The following is an 18718-nucleotide window of genomic DNA, read 5'->3' as shown; positions in this document are numbered from 1 at the left end:
CCAGTTTCAATATTTTTTTTCTTTTTTCAGATTTTTTATTTAAATAGAAATATTTATAATTTTTTTTATTGAAATATTAGAAATAATTAAAATTATTTCTTTGAAAATAGATGAAATACTATATAATTTGATTTATTAGAAAGACTGCTACAAATAACTCGGATCAACATTTTTCATGCCGGATTTTTTGCGGTTGTAGGAAAAATTGATATATTTATTTATTTGTTATGGGAAATGAATAAAAATATTTGGATTCTCAGTTATTGATCTCGGTTCAAAAGTCACTTCTAAGTAAATACAAAAAATATTGTCATCTTTCTAGTACATTTAATTTCTAAAAGTGATATCTATTTTTGAAAAAAATAAAAAAATAAAGTTATTTAATGATTGTTATTAAAAAGAATTCTCGAAATAGATACAACTTTTTTTAAATTAAATGAACTAGAAGGATCACAATATTTTCTGTATTACCTAGAAGTGACTTTTAAACCGGGATCAATAACTCAGAATCCAAACATTTTTATTTTTTTCCAATAACTCATAAATAAATATATTAATTTTTCTTACAGCCACAAAAATTCCAGCATGAAAAATGTTGATCCGGGTTATTTGTAGCAGTCTTTCTAATAAATTAAATTATATAGTATTCCATCTATTTTTAAAGAAATATATTAAATATTTCTAATATTTCAATACAAAAAATAAATAAATTATAAATATTTCTATTTAAATAAAAAAAATCTCAAAAAAAAAGAAAAAAAGATATTGAAACCGAAAATTATTTTTTACGATTGTTTTTTTCCGGTTTTAGATTGAATTACTGAAATTTTTTTTTCCGATTTGGGTAGATTTTGAAATCCTGCCCAACTTTGATTATTTTTTAAAATTTAATTATTTTTTTGAATATTTATAAAAAAAATCGGCTTTTTTTCACTTGCCAAATAGATATATACTTTATATCTGGCTATCTGGTCATCCACAAAACTAAATCCGGGCGAAACGCTTGGATCAAATTCAATACCGGGCCTTAAATTTACCTTCTTTTTTTGGTTCTTCTTAAATTTACTTTAGGCTTCAGGCAATAATAGAGAATAGTTGGCACTGGCTCACATTCCGAATTTACGTCATCTGAATAGTACGTGTTTTAGATTTTTTAAAAAGTATTCGGATTTTATGAATTTCAAGACTTTTCGCCTGCTCGGAAATTTTAAGAATTAACTCCAATTCTTATCACTAATTCGATTATAATTAAATTTAATTATTAAATAACTCATGGACTCCTCTCATCGTGAATCGTGATCCATGTCCGATCTATTTCCAATTCAAATTTCACGAATATAATTTTCGCGTCCAAAAATGCCCAAGTCCGGATCTGCTATTATAAGGTGACGGCCCGCTGGGGCCGTAGTTTGCCTGATCGTCCGATCAAACGGTCTACCTGCCCAGTGCCCACTAACTTTTCGTGCAAAATTAAACTTCTCTGACCAAACCGCTCTATTATAATCAGACGGACAATTGCGGAGTCCAAAGATGTCGCGCATTCCTTTACTTACAGATGGGCCCCGTGCCCCCGTATTACCTTAAAAAAAGGCTCGCGGACTCCAATTCCTAACGAATCGTATAAGCATAACCCGCGGAATCCGAATCCTCTCAGGTATTGCAGAGGATAGCCTCACTTTACGATTTGAGATTAAATCTCAACCGGTTTGGGATTCGGGTATTTCGTGCTTTGAGATTCATGTAAAGTTAAAAAGAACGGTCTAGATCTAGTAATTGTAAAAGATTCCCTTATCAGGTATTGGAGAGGATGTGAATTCTAATCCGCGGGTAGAAGGAAAGTCGGTTTATTTTGGTTAAAAGGAGATTGGGAGTTCGAACATTTCCATTTTTATCGGAAGAAACCTTTCGAATTCCCCATCCCCCTCTCCCTCTTTCGTCTCCTGGGTTTAGGGTTTCTCAATTTGTATAGTTTTTAAGGGTTTATAGTAACTTCCAACCTTCTATGGATACCTCTAGCGAAAATCCAGGTAGCCAGCTGGAACCCTCGGAAAGACGCGTCATTCGATCTCAATATCTTTCCGTGAAGAATATAATTTGTGGTGCGAGTTCAATTTCGTATTCGCTTTTTTCTTTTATCACTTATCTCCCTGTTTATCCATGTCTGGTCGTGCTTTGTATTTGATTTAATTTCGTGCGTGAGTTTCAGGCGATGGAGAAGATATAGGAAATGTCAATTCCAATAATTTCTGGTCGATCATCAGAAAAGTTGAGGACCTCCATCAGCATGGTATGTTTGTACCTGTTTATGGTTTTTGTTCATTTAATATACATCACTTTATATCGTTTTCTTACCAAGTTGAGATAAGTATAATCCATTTAATTTGCCAAGGTATTGGATTCACTATTCATTAATTGGCCTTTTTGATATAGCAGTGGTTTTCAGATATGTTATATAACTGATAGTGAGAAATTTTAGGAACATGCTTCTTTGGCATATTTCTTCATATTCTTGCACTCAATATGTGTTATTGTACTTAGGGCTGCTATATCTCAGTTTTTTTCTTATCTAGTAATATGACCCATAAATCAACAGGATGTACTCGAAATCAGAAAGTTATAAATTACGAAGACCATTGTCTGTGATCCCAAATACAATACGGCAGTGTCAAAAATCACAGACTACCATTGCGAACCAAAAAGATGATGGTTACAATCTTCCTACTTCAGAAAAAAAGTTCTTCTTCCTGATTTGCATTTTAGCTTACTAAAGATTAAGAAACAGGTTATAATTCCATATGTGGATTTGAATAAGATTTTTAAGAATTGAAATGCTAATGAATTGAAATGATCTGATTTGCAATGTTGTATGCAGTTCAAAGGCCGAGAGAACAGGTGGCAGATGCTGAGACTCTGCTTGACATTACTACCTCTTTAGTCAGATCTCTCAGGTCTCAAAGAAGCGGGCCTACTCCATCAGACTTTGTGGATGCACTTGCAAGAAAATTTGGCGTGCCTGATAGAGATGGCACCCATACCAATTATTTAGGAAAAGCTTCGTGGGAAAGTATTGGGATGTCAGTGTCTCATATATTTAGGAGGGGACATGGATACTGCACCATGTGAATATCTCTTTCTTCTCCTATATTTTATTTCAATATATATGCATGTCTATTTTTAACCACATTTATTCTTTGTTGTAGGAATGGACCAATGCTTGCTGAGGTTAAGCCTCTAAGGAGTGCAGTACATAGAAAACGAACAAGACCAACTATATGTTCTCAACCTAAGGATGTAAGTACAGCCCTTAACCTTTTATTTTGTGTGTGTGTGTTTTATGTTGTCAGTTTCCTAGTTTTTAGTTACATGGATTGTTAAACAAATGTAAGTAGTCCCTTGAACCTAGATTGAGGCACACATTTGGTATCTCATTAATTGTAGTAATTGGCTCTGAGCTGGTCTGTATGGAAAGCTTATAAATTCTTTTATCTTCCTTCTATATCATTAATGGGAAGGGAAGGGATATCATTTATGACGATTGAGGAATTGCTATATTGATCTAATGATCAGTATCTTTGTTAGGTTGGCGAGACAGAGGGTGACCCTGCAAAAAAGACTGATACAGACAAAAACATGTTGACAATGTTTACTATCTTGAGAAAACAAAAGCAGACAAAGCTTGAATATTTAGTGTTAAACCGGCAATCTTTTGCACAAACTGTGGAGAATATATTTGCGCTTTCATTTTTAGTGAAGGATGGCCGTGTAGAGATCACAGTGGATAAGAATGGGCACCATTTTGTTTGTAAGAAATTTATTCATTTGTTTATCTATTTTCATCTTTTGGTAATTTAAGTATGAGACTGAAAATATATTGTTTCATGTTGTATGAATTTATGTAGCCCCAAGAAATGCACCAGCAGCCACCTCCATAACGTCTGGAGAGGTGTCTTATAATCATTTCATATTTCGTTTTGATATTAAGGACTGGAAGGTAATGGACATTTTGATTATTTATCCTTAATTTCTTTTCAATTTGCATGCTGGTTATACTCGCCATTGTCAAGAGAAAAAAATCTATAAGACTGTAAATTTTGCCTATTTTAGAAGTCTTACTGTGATGTTGTTTTAATTAATCTCTCTTTATTATCATTTGAGTGTTTGGCCCAGTTGAGATGGAATTGTTAATTAGTAAAATAAAATTAGACCAGACCGGAGTCACCAGCACTCAAGTCTGTTAATTGACCTGTCTGGGTTTAAGAAGTCCGCATCATCTCAGGATCTCTGATGCTGTGTAGAGAACTTCAGGTACCTGTGTGAAATAAAGTCAGGTTGAGTTGGGTATATGGTGGGTTTCAGCCAACAATTATTAATCATCCTAATTACTAATGTTTGTTTGCAATATGCAGTCAATGAGAGAAATGGTGGCACCAGGAGAGGAACTAATGCCCCATAGATTTAATTCGGTAAAAGATATCTCGCTAGCATCCAACATTAGCCAAGTAAATTCTGGGACTTCTAATTTAGTAAAATATGCCACACTGGCATCCACCATTGACCAAGTCAACTCTGGGTGTTTTAATTTGGTAAAAGATGCCACAGTCACACTGGTATCCAACAATGACCGAGTCAACACTGGGTCTAGCGAACCAGGTTCAACTTCAACATCAATAAAGAATCTGTCTCGCAATAGGGGTCTGTTCATGAGAGAAGACTCGGTCAGAAATGATTCCCTTAATAGAAGTTCTTTGGAGGAAGAATTGTTTATCGGGAACAAGTGTAGGCGCCTAACTGGCAACACTGCACAGTAGATGCGCTGGGAGTAGCAGTTGCAAATTTTAGTACCTACTTTCAGCATACGTTTATCTTGTAGGCAAAAGATCTATTTTTGTATGTAAACTTAGCATAGTCTAAAATCAAAGCATGATGATTCATCATACTGTAGTTTATATTATTGATGCACTGGGGAGTAGCAGTTGCCAATTTTTGTACCTACTTTGGGCAAATTTTTGTATGTATATATTATCATAGTAAAAAAAAATCAAAGTATGATAATTCATCATACTAAGTTATTTACTTTTAATGTTGCATTCTGGCGGAAGTAAGCATTTGAGGCCTCCTAATGGTCCGTTTGTTTGATCATATGAGAAGCCAACAGAGAGTGCGAGTCTTTGTATTCTTGTCATCTTGTTGCCTCGACTGTGTGGTGTTTCCTTCTTAAGTCGTAAGGAATATATATAACACATTTAAGGACCTAATTGACCAATCCACGATAGCGATTAAACGAGAACATTGTAGGAAGTAAAGCTGACAAAAATTGGATTGATTAACTCGTGCAAGATCATTGGGCTAGGGGAACAAATTTGGAGACTTCAATACAAGGGCAGTTCCGGATTGTTTGTTTGGGCCTTCTGGGCATTTAGTCCTTGTATTGAGGCCTCAAATGACAAATGACTATAGCCAACGTGTCATATCATTACAAATGACTATAGCCAACGTGTCATATCATTTATTTTCTGTACAGGATAAGGCACAAAGTGCCGGTCGCCGCGGCTCAAGATTCTCCCCAAGTCATTTGACTCATTTTTCACACCCCACGTAAACCCTATTCAGTTCCTCCATCAACCACGCGTCCCATCACGTGGCACGTACCTTGGCTCTTCGTCTCCTTATTTAAACGCACCACCTTTCCCTTTCCATTCCATCGCAAACCCTTTTATGCACTCTGAGATACACACTTTCAAAACAACTCTGATCTTCGGAAGAGAAACGAACTAATTACCAAAATGCAGTCTGCCAAGGATAAAACCACGAATGTTGCTGCCTCCGCCAAAGCTGGCATGGAGAAAACCAAGGCCTCTGTTGATGAAAAGGTCCCTTTCTTTTAATTATTTGATTCCTCATTTCTATTATTTTAACATGTCAAAGAGCTAGTTAATTAGATAGCGTTTTTTTTTTTTTTTTTCCAAAATAACATACATTCCAAGTGTTACAAAGAAATGCCTCATAAACGCACTACGATTTTTGGTACCAACTGGGTAGCCAGGTGAAGGCTACAAATTAAAATGCTTAAGAAAAAGTAAAAATGAATTATAAATACATTTCGAGCTAACTAGAAGGTACAAAATGAAGCATTGTTTGACACTTGTTAATTAGGTGGAGAAGATGAAGACTAAGGACCCGATGGATAAAGCTGCTGCAGAGCAACGCAAGGAGGAGAGGAAGATGGGAGCAGAGGCCGAGAAGCAGGGTGAAAAGCAGGTCAATGCAGCTGAACGGGGCCGTGCTGCCACCACCGGAGGTGTCACCAGTACTGGGAGCAGTGTCTAGAGTTTTCCTTGTCTATTTTTCCTTTTGTTGCAGTTTATGCCCCCTCTAGTTTGTGCTTGGGCATAATTAGGTGTGTTTTTATCAGTGTAGTACGTTTGTGTTGGAGGCCTTAGTGGCCCCCTTGTCCAGTTGGCTGCGTGTTTTTAGCACTTCAAATACAAATAAAGTTGTTTTAGTTTAATCTTCTCTCTCTCTCTCTCCCTATTCTCGTGTTGGAGTAAATCTACGGAGGTTATGAGACGCAACAGATAATTGAGCTGACATAAATGACAATGGTCCGGATTTTTAATATGTCTAAGTGAAGATATAAAATAGTAGTAGGTTTGAGTTCACCACCGAAGTTGACGGACATAATTTGAGAATTTGTTGGACTGATTTCAAAGACCTAATGTTTGACGTAATTAGATCAGGGCCATAAACAAGGTGTATAAGACGCCCTTTTCTTTATTTTATTATTGTTTTGTATTATTATATTTAATAAATTTGAGCACGAACCATACAGCGTCTGAAGTAGATGTTTTTGGTCTGAAATTTTTGATGAGTTCAAAATTTTTCAAGTACATAGATAAAACATAAATTTGAAGAGCTGAAATGAATTATTTACTCTCTTCCAATGAACGCAATATGAATTTAGAAGGCGCATCTCAAGCATAATTTAAAAGAAGCATCTGCATATATGCATGAATAAAAAGAACTTTTGCTGCTGTTCTTTCAAATTTCATTTGAAACATGCAACTGCTATTTTGCCTAATAATTTCATTAGCTACAAAATTTCAATCTTTAAAAAGAAAAAAAATGGTTTGTATATATTTTGGGAATTTCCTCCGACCTAGACTCGCTTTTGTGGACCGAAGCTGGCCTGTTATCTGCACTGGAAAATAAGGCCTTTAGGAGTGGATTTATCGTCTTGGAAGGCACATAAAACTTCTAAATAAGAATTCGAGAGTGATTTGAACAAATGGAGTTTTTAGTTTGTTTCCACTAATCAAGAGTTTGTGTCATCGTACTTTTAAAATTTACTGTCATAGTGCTTTAAGACAGGAAGGCAATAGTTCATTCATACCAAAATTAGCTTTATTCTCAGCTATTTGGAGTAAAAAAAAAAAAATCACTAAGTACAAGAAAAAAAAAACGTCATTTTCATTTGTTTAATTTTTAATGATTCAATGGTAATATCGATTGATTTGATTAAACGTCTCTGTTGGGTCACCGGACTTCAGCCTGCTCCAAACCCAGTTGACCATCACAAATAAACCCATTAACTGAGCCGGTTTACAATATTCCCTTCAAATTTCAGTTAGGCCTAGTTTTGAGGCCCAGATTCATAAGGTGCTCTGCCGGTTGAAATTTTAAAATTAAGAAAAAGGAAGAGAGAGAAACAAAAAGAGTATATTGATTGGTAGAAAGATTGATAAGATTTTTACTGATTTTAAAAATTAAAAAGTTTGAAACAGTAGAAATTATACCGATCCAAATTTAGTGTTTTTTTTTAATTTGATGCCTATATAGATATAGGAAATTTTTATATTGGAAGCAGCTAATAGTCTCCCAACTCCAGTCCCCCAAAAATCTCCGGAGATTTTCAACTAATTCTGTAAACAACAATACTAAATCCTGTAAACATCAATACTAAATCCTGTAAACTAATTCAACAAATCCTGTAAACATAAAAACGCATGAAAGCTGTTAAAAACGCATGAAAGCTGTTAAAAACGCGTGAAAGCTGTTGAAAACGCGTGACAGCTGTTGAAAACGCGTGACAGCTGTTGGGGACCACCTTCTGTGAACATACACATAATATCCTGTAAACATACACATATTATCATGTAAACATACACATATTATCCTATAAACATACACATATAATTATGTAAACATACATAGTGTACTTGAAATTATAGCAGTTGAAATTATGGCTAATATCCTGTAAACATACACATATTATCCTGTAAACATACATATATTATCCTATAAACATACACATCTAATTCTGTAAACATACATAGTGTACTTGAAATTATAGCAGTTGAAATTATGACAGTTATGGTAGTTAAAAACACGTCAGAACTAAGCTAAAAATGGAAAGCTTTTATACACGGGGATTTTTGGGGGACTGTAGCCCGGGGGCACATTACCTTTTCTCTTTTATATTAGATCTTTAGTAAAATGTAAAAAGTTTTCAAAAAAGAGATGAAATATTTCTCATAATAGATTTTACGATTTTCTATCTATTTTTGTAAAAACTTTTTATAATTTACTAGAAAATTTTAAAGGAAAAAAAATACAAATTGATTTTAAATAGGTAGAATTCCTACCTATCCAAACTTTTAAATTTTTAGAATCGGTAAAAATTCTACCGTTATTTTTATCAATAAAAAAAATATGATGTACTCTTTATGTTTCTCTTTTTTCTTTATTTTAATTTCTACAGATAAAAAATTACCCTTTGCCGCTCTGGTTTATGTTCAAACTTTAGTTAAATCGTGAAGAAAACAGTAAATGTGCTATCTTTGCTTCATGCCCTGGACCGTCTACTATTAAGTAGTAAGAAAAAATGAGCAAGCGAATCTTGCAGAAGCAATGAATTTATTACCAAATCCTTTTTTTTTTGGAAGGTTTATGATCACCAAATATTTCATATATTCTCAATCTTGTGGGAGATTAAATGTGGCTGTCTTAACACTGTTTCCTGTTTGAGAGATTGTGTGTCTCCATTCCGATCAGACCCTTAGAGAGACGGATGTTGGCACTGGATAATCTCATTTAACAACCATGTAAGACATGCTATATATGGTTACTGATTATCATTTCACATAATTATGTATTGAAGAACCAAGAGAGAACATTAAATTAAGTTAATTATGATCATCAAGTTTTTGTGCTATCCAATGATCCAATCATCAATAATAATTAAATTTGCAACACCGACATTTTGCAAAAACCCCTTCCAAAAATTGAGTATTTATTTTGAACTGGATGATCACATTTTACTAAACATGTTTGTGTGCGACTGAGTTTTCTGAGTTCTTCCGCCTCAAAAAAATTGATGTCGTAATATTTAAAATTAATAATTTATCTTTTGCTAGTTCTTCTCCATATTGTAAGAAATTAGTATAAAAACATTTGTTTCTTAAAATAAATCAAAGTTGCACACATTAATTTGTGGTCAATGTCTCCTTTTGCTCGAATATCATAAGATGATATTAACTCAGTATGGGACAGGCCGCATTATATATATACTCCTGATTTAGCCAGAGTCACCATATACAAAAAGGATTTTTTTTTTTTATAAAATTATATTGAGAACCCCATTATTTTGACAAACATAATTAAAATGATAAATTTTCATTAAAACTTAAAAAAAAATATATTGCTGTAATTCTCAAATAGATAGATTTATAATATTTACATTTAGTTGCTAACAAAAATTTTATAAATTTACATAGGTCTATCCGTCTATGAATGACTAATTGGTTTCAAACTGCATCAAGGTGGACATACTATCTAAATGATAGAAAACACAGTTGTAATTTTATTATGTTCTTAAATTTTATTTAGCACTGTGTTATATAGTTATCAAAATATTAATTATAGAGGAGGGCTCAAATGCCCCAATGTTTCATGCCTCAATCGTACCCCAACATCTTTATCTTTGATTTTAAAGTCCAAACAAAAGATCTGAGCTGTTCAAAATGATATCCACGTACACTAGTGGAGAACATACAATTAGTGTCGCCTTAAAAAACCGACACTAATACTTTAGTATCGGCTGTTTACAAAAAACCGACACTAATAATATTAGTGTCGGCTATTTAGATATAGGCGACACTAATAACTGAGAATTAGTGTCGGTTGTTTATAAATAGCCGACACTAATGTATTAGTGTCGGCTATTTATAAACAACCGACACTAATACTTAACAATTAGTGTCGGCTATTTATAAACAGCCGACACTAATGTATTAGTGTCGCCTTTTTATAAACAGCCGACACTAATTCTCAGTTATTAGTGTCGCCTATTTATAAACAGCCGACACTAAAGCTAAAAAAATTTCATTTTAAGTCCCGCGCACCTCTTTCAAACGCACGCCTAGGGTTTAAACATTCACTTCGCTTCACGCTTCTCTCCGATCTAATCTTCTCAGCTGCTTCTTCTGCGCATGCTTCACGAAAAGCGCTTCTCTCCGATCTGATCTTCTCAGCCGCTTCTTCTGCGCATGCTTCACGAAAAGGGGCGTAACTTTTGATCCGTCCGTCAGATCGGGCTGAAATTTTGACAGGAACTCCACAGCCCAAAACTGGATCAGAAACGTAACAAATATACAATTTGTTTCACCATTCTGCGGGCTTAGATTCACGATCCGAGTCTTCCTTCATGGACTTTTGGTATAGTCTTTATAATTTTAGAGTTTTTAGGGTCTTTTATGTATCTTTTATGTATGTATTTTCTGTTTTAGGGTTTGTATGATAACAATAAATGGTCTTTTATGTATCTTTTATGTATTTTCTGTTTTAGGATTTGTATGATAACAATAAATGAGCAATTTGGATGATATTTTATTTAGTGAGTGTTATTTGTAAATTATGATGAATTATTTGATATCTTTGTTTTATATATAGTTCAGCAAAAATATATGAGCATTCCAGAACAAAAATTTTCATTTTTAGAATTTTCTATGATTTATAGTGAATTTTTGAAATTTATTTTTAAAAAAAAAACATTAGTGTCGGCTATTTATTAAAAAGCCGACACTAAAAGTAAGGCATTAGTGTCGGCTATTTATTAAATGGCCGACACTAATACTTATTAGTGTCGGCTTTTTAATAAATAGCCGACACTAAAAGTTAGTATTAGTGTCGGCCATTTAATAAATAGCCGACACTAATGCCTTACTTTTAGTGTCGGCTATTTACAAAGTATTAGTATCAGCCCGATTAGTGTCGCCTAATGTCCGACACTAATACCCATAAACAGCCGACACTAATTCCAAGTTCTCCACTAGTGGTAAAGATATGGTAAGTGTTCAAATTTTATATTTTTTGAAATTTTTTTACTATTTTTAAGATAGGTACAAAATCAATATTTTTTAGAAAATTGTGGACCATCTATAAAATAAGTTATTTTGTATCTATTTTAAAAAATAGTAAAAAAAAATTCAAAGAATATAAAATTTTATTTCAAAGCACATTTTAGTGTGCATAACATGCAGTGATTTTCATGTGGCTTCCCCATGTTGTAACTACTACCGCTTATTTATGTGAACTTTTATTTTTTGAGTAAAGGTTGGAGGTCAAGCCACCCAACTAATTATTACCCTTGTTATTATAACAAATGATTTCTCCTATCCGGATTTCGAACTCATAACCTCTTACATATAAACTATGTACATTTGCCACTAGACTAAAGACTAGTTCTCATTTATGTGAACCTTGATATATATACTTCTGAATTTCTTAAATTATTCTATCTTATACTCATTTATGGAACTCGCATGCATGATATCCATGCAGCGTACCTTCTCCGAATAAATACCGAATAAATATTAAAGCATTAACTATATTAATTAGATTTTGATTTAACATTTTAACTGTTGTGTGCTCCCAAAATCATGAGAAAAAATTATGAACATCTTTGGGAAGATATGCTTGAGATTCTCTGGCATTCATTATACCGAATACTTTTTATTGAGGGGTGCTGTAAAATACTAAGGCCAATGAAATTGCTTGACTGGGTGGTGGGCAATATACAGTTAAAATTATGACGGGCCGGATTTATAGTTATTCATATCCTATTGTTATTGTTATATACTAGCAAAAAGAGCAGAATAAATGGTAAATTGCAATTAAAAAAGCCCATTGCATTCTAAGCCCTCGATTTCATTTAATTTTGAGTGAGATCAGATGTCAAATCAATCTCATTGTCTGAGAACCCCACGTCATGCATGGCCAGCAGGCACCTTAACTGATCACCTCTCTTCCATGCAGGAGCACTAAACCCTAGGTATTTATAATTAAGACCTATCAAATGACCATGCTTCTCTGCTCTAAATCACATCCATCCATCAATCCATATTTTGAAAATCTAAATATAATCACATCATCGCAATAAAAAAACAGCAACCAAGGTCCATGCACATAAGTAGAAGACGACATAACCTTAATACCGAACCGTGCTCTAGGTACCTAGAACCCTAGCCATTAAAAAAAAGGGCCCAAAAGTACTAGTTTACACAGATAGTCATGCACATATCATTTCATCATAATGTCCTCTAATATGCGATATAATCTTATATAGATTTAACCACTTCTAAGATATCAATTCAGATTGGGCTGCTCCTGTAAAATTGGGTCCCACAAAGCTCGAGTCATGATAGATAAATGGGCTTTGTAAAAAAGTCTCAAGCCAGTTGGGGGGAGTGGCAGGAGCCAGTGCTATCTCTTCATTAGGATTTATATCAGATTGAAATGGAGAGAGAGGGAGAGGAGGTAAAGGAAAGAGATTAACATCAGGTTCTTGGTAATGGAGATTACAAGGTTGGTGGTTGTGGAGAGAGTGCAAAATAGGGTTTTCTAGTGTTTTAAAGTCGAGGTATGGGAAGAGAGAGTTAGGGTTTTGAGAGGAGCACATGGGGTTGTGTGGATAGAACATTGGGGTCTTTTTATGATCAGTTCCACCTGTTATCTTGTGAAATATCCTGCAGATGACCCACTCTTCCTGTAAGATTTGACGCAAACCAGAAACATCAGAAAAGAATTTAATCAATGTAATTTTATTAGATATATAGACTTCTGTGAACCAAAGTCAACGGGCTAGCTGTGTTTGTCTGTTATTGTTTGTTACATAGTATCTTGAGATGTTCGCTATTTATGGGCAAACAACAAATGACTTTAGAAAAAAAAAATAATGTTTTTAATGGCTAATGTTGGTCAAGTGCCCAGCTTATTTAATATTTAGAAAATTGTTTTGAATCATATTATCGGCTAATGTTTAGGGCAAAGAGCTTTTTTGCTTGCACAGAGAGACTCCCCCATCTTTAATTAGTTTAGGACTTTGTTAGAATAATAAAAATGACACACTTCAAAATTTCTGAAGGACAAACTAAGACATGGTAAGTCATAGCTCCGAATTGCATACCTTGCAAGCATGGCGGCACGACAAGTCGCCTTCAAGGCGGTACTCATGTAGGACCCACTTTGTCTTCTCACCCCGAGGGGCTCTTCCCTTGTAAAAGACGAGCGTTTTCTTCATTCCAACAAGGGCTCCGGTGACATTGCTTCGCACCTCCCGATCTTTACCCGTTGCCTTCCAGTATCCTGCACCGGTTGCCCGGTTTGTTCTTAGCCCGGTAGGGTACTTCCTGTCCCTCAGGCTGAAGAAGTACCACTCTCTTTCTCCCATCTTTGCCGCATCTATTATTCATTTTAAAACAAATAATAATTAAAAAATACGTGATCGACACATCATTGCGTCATCTGCATATATCATTTTATTAAAAAGGTAAGGATATTATTCAAAATGAATAATGTATCTTAGGTGATGAACTAACGTCAGTTGGTAAAAAAGTACTGATTGTGTTAAGTACGCTAATCCACTAATTATGCATCCTTTTTTGAAGGTCAAGCCCTTAGGCGACTAATCATGCATCCTACCTAGCCGACCTAGCCTATAGCTAAAAGCCTGAAACCTAAATTATTCGGTTGTGCTAAGCTCCATTTCCAATGATTCTCATGATTATTGGTTAATCAAATATTGTTCACTTCTATTAAATTAATAATCCTTTTATGCCTCTTTTCAATTTTCATCTTTAGTTATTACATAACTGGAATGCCAGAATAAATATTCGCCTTGTGTGTGTGTGTGTGTGTGGTGGGAGGGGAGGGGGGCGGGGGGTTGGTTGGCACATTTATTGGACTTGTGTTTTTGAAAGGAAAAATATTGGTACGGATACAATTGCTTGTGAAAATAACATCAACATCTAGATTAAACAATTTTTGTACATTCTAACCTGTCTCTTGATTTAAACTCTTTTTCTTGATTTGATAAAAGTTTAAAGCAAGATGACACTGCTTACCTCAACAAAAAAGAAGAAGAAGAAGAAGAAGAGTATATGCGAAACGAGAAACAAAACAATAAGCAGAGGCGATAGTGATGTTACCAGGGAGTTCCCAAGGTTCAATTCGATTCAGATCAACCTCAACAATTTCAACCCCAGAGAAGCCTCCATGGAAAACCTTAGAGGCCAGATAAAAGGTGATGAGCTCTTCATCCGTGGGATGAAACCTAAAACCAGGTGGCAAGCCTTTCTCGCTTCCTTCTTCTCCATATATCTCCCACAATAGTTCCTCCATTGCATGCATTTTAAGAAAATTGTATCCACTAGAAGATAGGAGAAAGGGACGAGATGAGAAAAGACAGCTCGATAGATAGTTTTGTAGTGATTTGGTAATTTTGAGTTCGCTATGGGCTCTATATAGTGCACACCAAAACCCGGATATATAGGCCTTTATCCAATTTAAATATTTCAATATAAATTACAAAAGAATAATAATAATAAATAATAGGAGTTCATGTTGGACAGTTGGAGCCTTGGAGTCCATTCAGGCCAAAGGCCTCTTAATTTTGTTGTTTTTGTAATATTTTCTCGTATGCCCACCTAGAGCCTCTTATATTTCCATTTGGTACGCAGCTACTCGTGTAATTTAAAACCTTCTTCTATACATGCTCATTAATTATTTCAAGCGCTACGAATAATAATGAACAACATGACATGATATGGAAACTATGATACGACAAATTTTAGGTTGGCTACATATATGCGCATGTCAATGTGCTATTTATTTTTACAATGATGTAATGTGTGTTAATTCAACTTAATAAAAATTATTTAAGTTGTAATACATCTAGTATATTATTATTTAATTAAGTGCTGATATTTTTTAATCAATTGTTGCCGATCGAAGTATACATGACAGTTGCACTTTAAAGAGGTAGATTTTAAAGTATTAATTCATTTCACCGCATGAAGTATATTTAATTTAAATGCAGAAGTAATTAATGAACTGCTCTCATAGTCTCATTTGCATTGTTCTTAACCAGCTTTATTGTGAGAAAGGATTAATATTAGCTTAAAATTTAAGCCCATCTCTTGAGCCATGCAAATTTTTTTCCTTTTTTCAGGGGGAACAATTGAGAGGAGTTTAAATGTATTTGAACGGAGAGAGAAGACAAAAAACATAAAATAAAATAAAATTGAGATATAATAAATGTGGCGATGGGCAGGGCAAAGCAAAGGCTGATGAAGGCTAAGGAACACCTGAAAAGGTCACAAATAGGGAAACTTTGTGTGGTTTAAATGGAAAATAAAGGAAGGACAGAGGGGAGCATTAAATGCAGAGCTGGTAGTTTAGGGATTTATGCGTGCATGTGTAACCAAACACATCTGAGCTCCACGAGTAGGGGGTAACTAGGGCTAGGAGGGTTAAAGTTTAAAAAAGTACAAAAAAGTAAGGGCAGCAAGTAGAAACAAACAGTGGAAGCATTATTGTTACGACTTACGACATTGTTATCCTCAGAATTGAACCGGACCGGTCTGTTTGACGGAGAAAACCGGCCCGCCTCTATTGAGAACGTGTGGAGCACTGTGTCTCTATTGTGAAATTATTTCAAGGAGAAGGTGGTATTAATAACCGGTTTAAAAAGCACCTAAGAGAAAATGTTGGGCAATGCAAAAAAGAAAATGTTGATGGGTTTATCAACAAAAAAATAAAGAAGATGAAGAAATGCGTTCCAACGAAGACTAATTTCCTCTTATTTGAATAAAGAAGAAGAAAAAATAGGCTATTATTAAAAGGTTAATATTTTCATTTATAATTTGGATTAGAACCTTTTCAATTATGTATAAATAATAAATCATTTCTCATCAAAATCATGTATAAATATAATATTTTGATATCTTATCTTGGAATCTAATAAGCAAAATTGTTTGAAAAGAATCAACGGTTGAACCGTTTGATCTGTCGATCCGACTAGTGAACTGATGCTTCAAATTTTTACCGGATCGATTCTTGTAACATTGAGTAAAAGTATGCATGCATGGTTGGTTTTTTCAGAGAAAAGCCTTAATGCACGAGGGCCACCTTCTCAATTGTTGCCACTATTTACTGCATCCGGACGTACTCTACTTGTCAAATAACTATGTTCCATTTATATCATGTTATTTTACGGTTAAATCTTCTGTGGCGCTTATTATATTGCAATGACAGGAGATTATTAGATCTCCATCTAGCTTCCTATCTTTATCAGCTGGTAAGTACAAATGATAGCATATATATAAGAATCAAATATGAATTACGTACATATATAGACAAATAAATGAACTACTATCTCAAGTGATAAATCACCAAATAACTTCAATTAAAGATACCATATAAGTTTCCATTGCATAGACATAATATGAATGTATATGTGGGATGTTATTGGAACTTGGAAGCCTTCTCCATAGACATAATTAATATGAATATATAAGGATATTGGAAGCCTTCTTTATTTAATAATAATATAATTACCCTCTTAGAAAAGGTAGTGCGGGCTTCCAATATAACTATATAGTTAGATCGGCAATTTTTGCAAGCTACTAGATAATTTTGTTTGTTTGTTTGTGAGCTAGTTAGCTAGCTAGTTTATTTTGTTTGTTTCAGGATTGTAAATAAATTGTTTTAAAAACTTTTTTAGTATCAATATATCTGTTGGCGGCAAATTGCCGCCAATCATTAAAAAAAAGATATATAGTCAGAACTATAAAACAAAGCGGGTTAGATTTCTGGACTATGGAGGTCAAACACATATTGAAGGCTAACTATGTAAAAAATTTCGTGTTGAGAATGAGAATCAATTTTTACAACACTCGTAATATTTTATTCTAAATTATATAGAAAATCATACATAAATACAATATTTTTTTTTTAAAATAGAGGTCAATTGACCCCATTAATATTATGTGGATATATAAAGACATTGAAATTATTTCTGGAGGTGATTAATTGGAACAGTACTAAAAAATGGACATTTATAATTGCAATATAAATAACTAATTAATGTTTCTAATGTGAGTGTCGATCAATTCTAATTCAATTCTAATGATTTAGTTTAAATTTTATAGATCTATCGATGATAGAGTAAAGTTAAAATTAGTAAATCAAAATATATATAATGAGATGGATCACTTAACAATTGCTTATTTGACAATCTTTATAATCTTCAAAAATAAAATTTAAATTTGTAAGCCAACATTAATTAATGGGACAGTTTCCACAAGAAATAATGAGACTTGATATATATTTCATCAAACATCAAGTTACTTAAAATGCCTCCATTTTTTGTGCCTCCACCATGCCTCTATTTTTAAAAAACTTTAATAATTCAAAATTTAAAACTTAAAAGTCAAAATAAAACATTAGATATAATCTACATCATTTTATCTATGCACGTGCAAAAAATTATGATATTTCAATTTTATTTTGGTTGTCATCAAGAGCTTATAAAAAACATATTAATGTGGATAATCTCTAAAGTTGATTTGTTAACTTATTAATTCAAATAAAAACAAAATTATATTGTTATGAATTTTTTTATGAGCACATAGAGAAAATAATATAGATCATATTTAACGGTTTTATTTTGACTTTTAATTTTAAAATTTGAGTTATTAAAGTTGTAAAAAATGAACGCACAGTGGAGACACAAAAAATAGAGGCATTTAAACCCTCCTCAAAATTAATAGTCATCGATGCATTATCAAACAATACTAAAATTGTATGAAACTTGATTGTTACGTTATTTATAAATAATTATATGTTCGGTAATATATCAATAAATTTAATTCATTTCTTTTCAATTTTATTTGAATTTATTTGAAAAATCAATGTCAATATTAATGATAAGTGGTCCCTCCATCTATATAATATTCTCTATAAAGTTACAAGCACATTATTTACTAAAAAAAAAAGTACTAGTACATTATATTTCCATCAATGATAAACTTAATAATTATTTTTGTAAAATAATTAAGTTATGTCGTTAGTAATAACTCCCTATATATCTTTTCTTTTACATGACTTATATACCATCAAACTTTTTAAGTGATGTGTTATTTACTTATATATTTCAGCATTTTAGTAGACTTCTCTGCTAATAAAGTAATCCTAGCAATCCCGTGTCACTCCAGCTACACATGAGGCTATTTTTTAGTGTCTACATAAGAACTAGACAGTACATGAAGACCACGTCCTCCCTCTATACTTTGTCTCTTTGTTTTGGTTCTACTACCTGATATGACCATGGTGATGGGCACATATAATTAAGATCGTACGCTTTATCCCCAGTATCCTTCCA

At 33.4% G+C, this 18718-nt stretch overlaps 3 protein-coding genes across 3 annotated transcripts; 2 read left to right on the top strand and 1 right to left on the bottom strand.

Moving 5' to 3' along the window:
- Positions 1-1869: 1869 nt before the first annotated feature.
- Positions 1870-5050, top strand: LOC144558643 (non-structural maintenance of chromosomes element 4 homolog B-like). The gene is made up of 7 exons (XM_078307493.1): positions 1870-2099; positions 2207-2287; positions 2873-3119; positions 3201-3291; positions 3580-3802; positions 3900-3991; positions 4407-5050. Exons 1-7 carry the CDS (start codon positions 2003-2005, stop codon positions 4806-4808), a joined length of 1233 nt encoding a protein of 410 aa, XP_078163619.1. The 5' UTR covers positions 1870-2002; the 3' UTR covers positions 4809-5050.
- Positions 5051-5695: 645 nt separating this feature from the next.
- Positions 5696-6504, top strand: LOC144558645 (uncharacterized). The gene is made up of 2 exons (XM_078307495.1): positions 5696-5870; positions 6154-6504. Exons 1-2 carry the CDS (start codon positions 5784-5786, stop codon positions 6325-6327), a joined length of 261 nt encoding a protein of 86 aa, XP_078163621.1. The 5' UTR covers positions 5696-5783; the 3' UTR covers positions 6328-6504.
- A 5936-nt stretch (positions 6505-12440) lies between these two features.
- On the bottom strand, positions 12441-14749 carry LOC144558621 (protein CUP-SHAPED COTYLEDON 3-like). Its single transcript, XM_078307468.1, has 3 exons — positions 14484-14749; positions 13463-13737; positions 12441-13042 (listed from the first exon to the last, which is right to left on the bottom strand). The coding sequence occupies exons 1-3, from the start codon at positions 14683-14685 to the stop codon at positions 12635-12637; spliced, it is 885 nt and encodes a 294-aa protein (XP_078163594.1). The 5' UTR covers positions 14686-14749; the 3' UTR covers positions 12441-12634.
- Positions 14750-18718: the final 3969 nt, after the last annotated feature.

The sequence above is a fragment of the Carex rostrata genome, chromosome 8 (assembly GCF_964058835.1).
Source record: "Carex rostrata chromosome 8, lpCarRost1.2, whole genome shotgun sequence".
Lineage (NCBI taxonomy): Eukaryota > Viridiplantae > Streptophyta > Magnoliopsida > Poales > Cyperaceae > Carex > Carex rostrata.
Note: the sequence above shows the minus strand (reverse complement) of the source record. Positions and strands in the feature narration are given on the sequence as shown.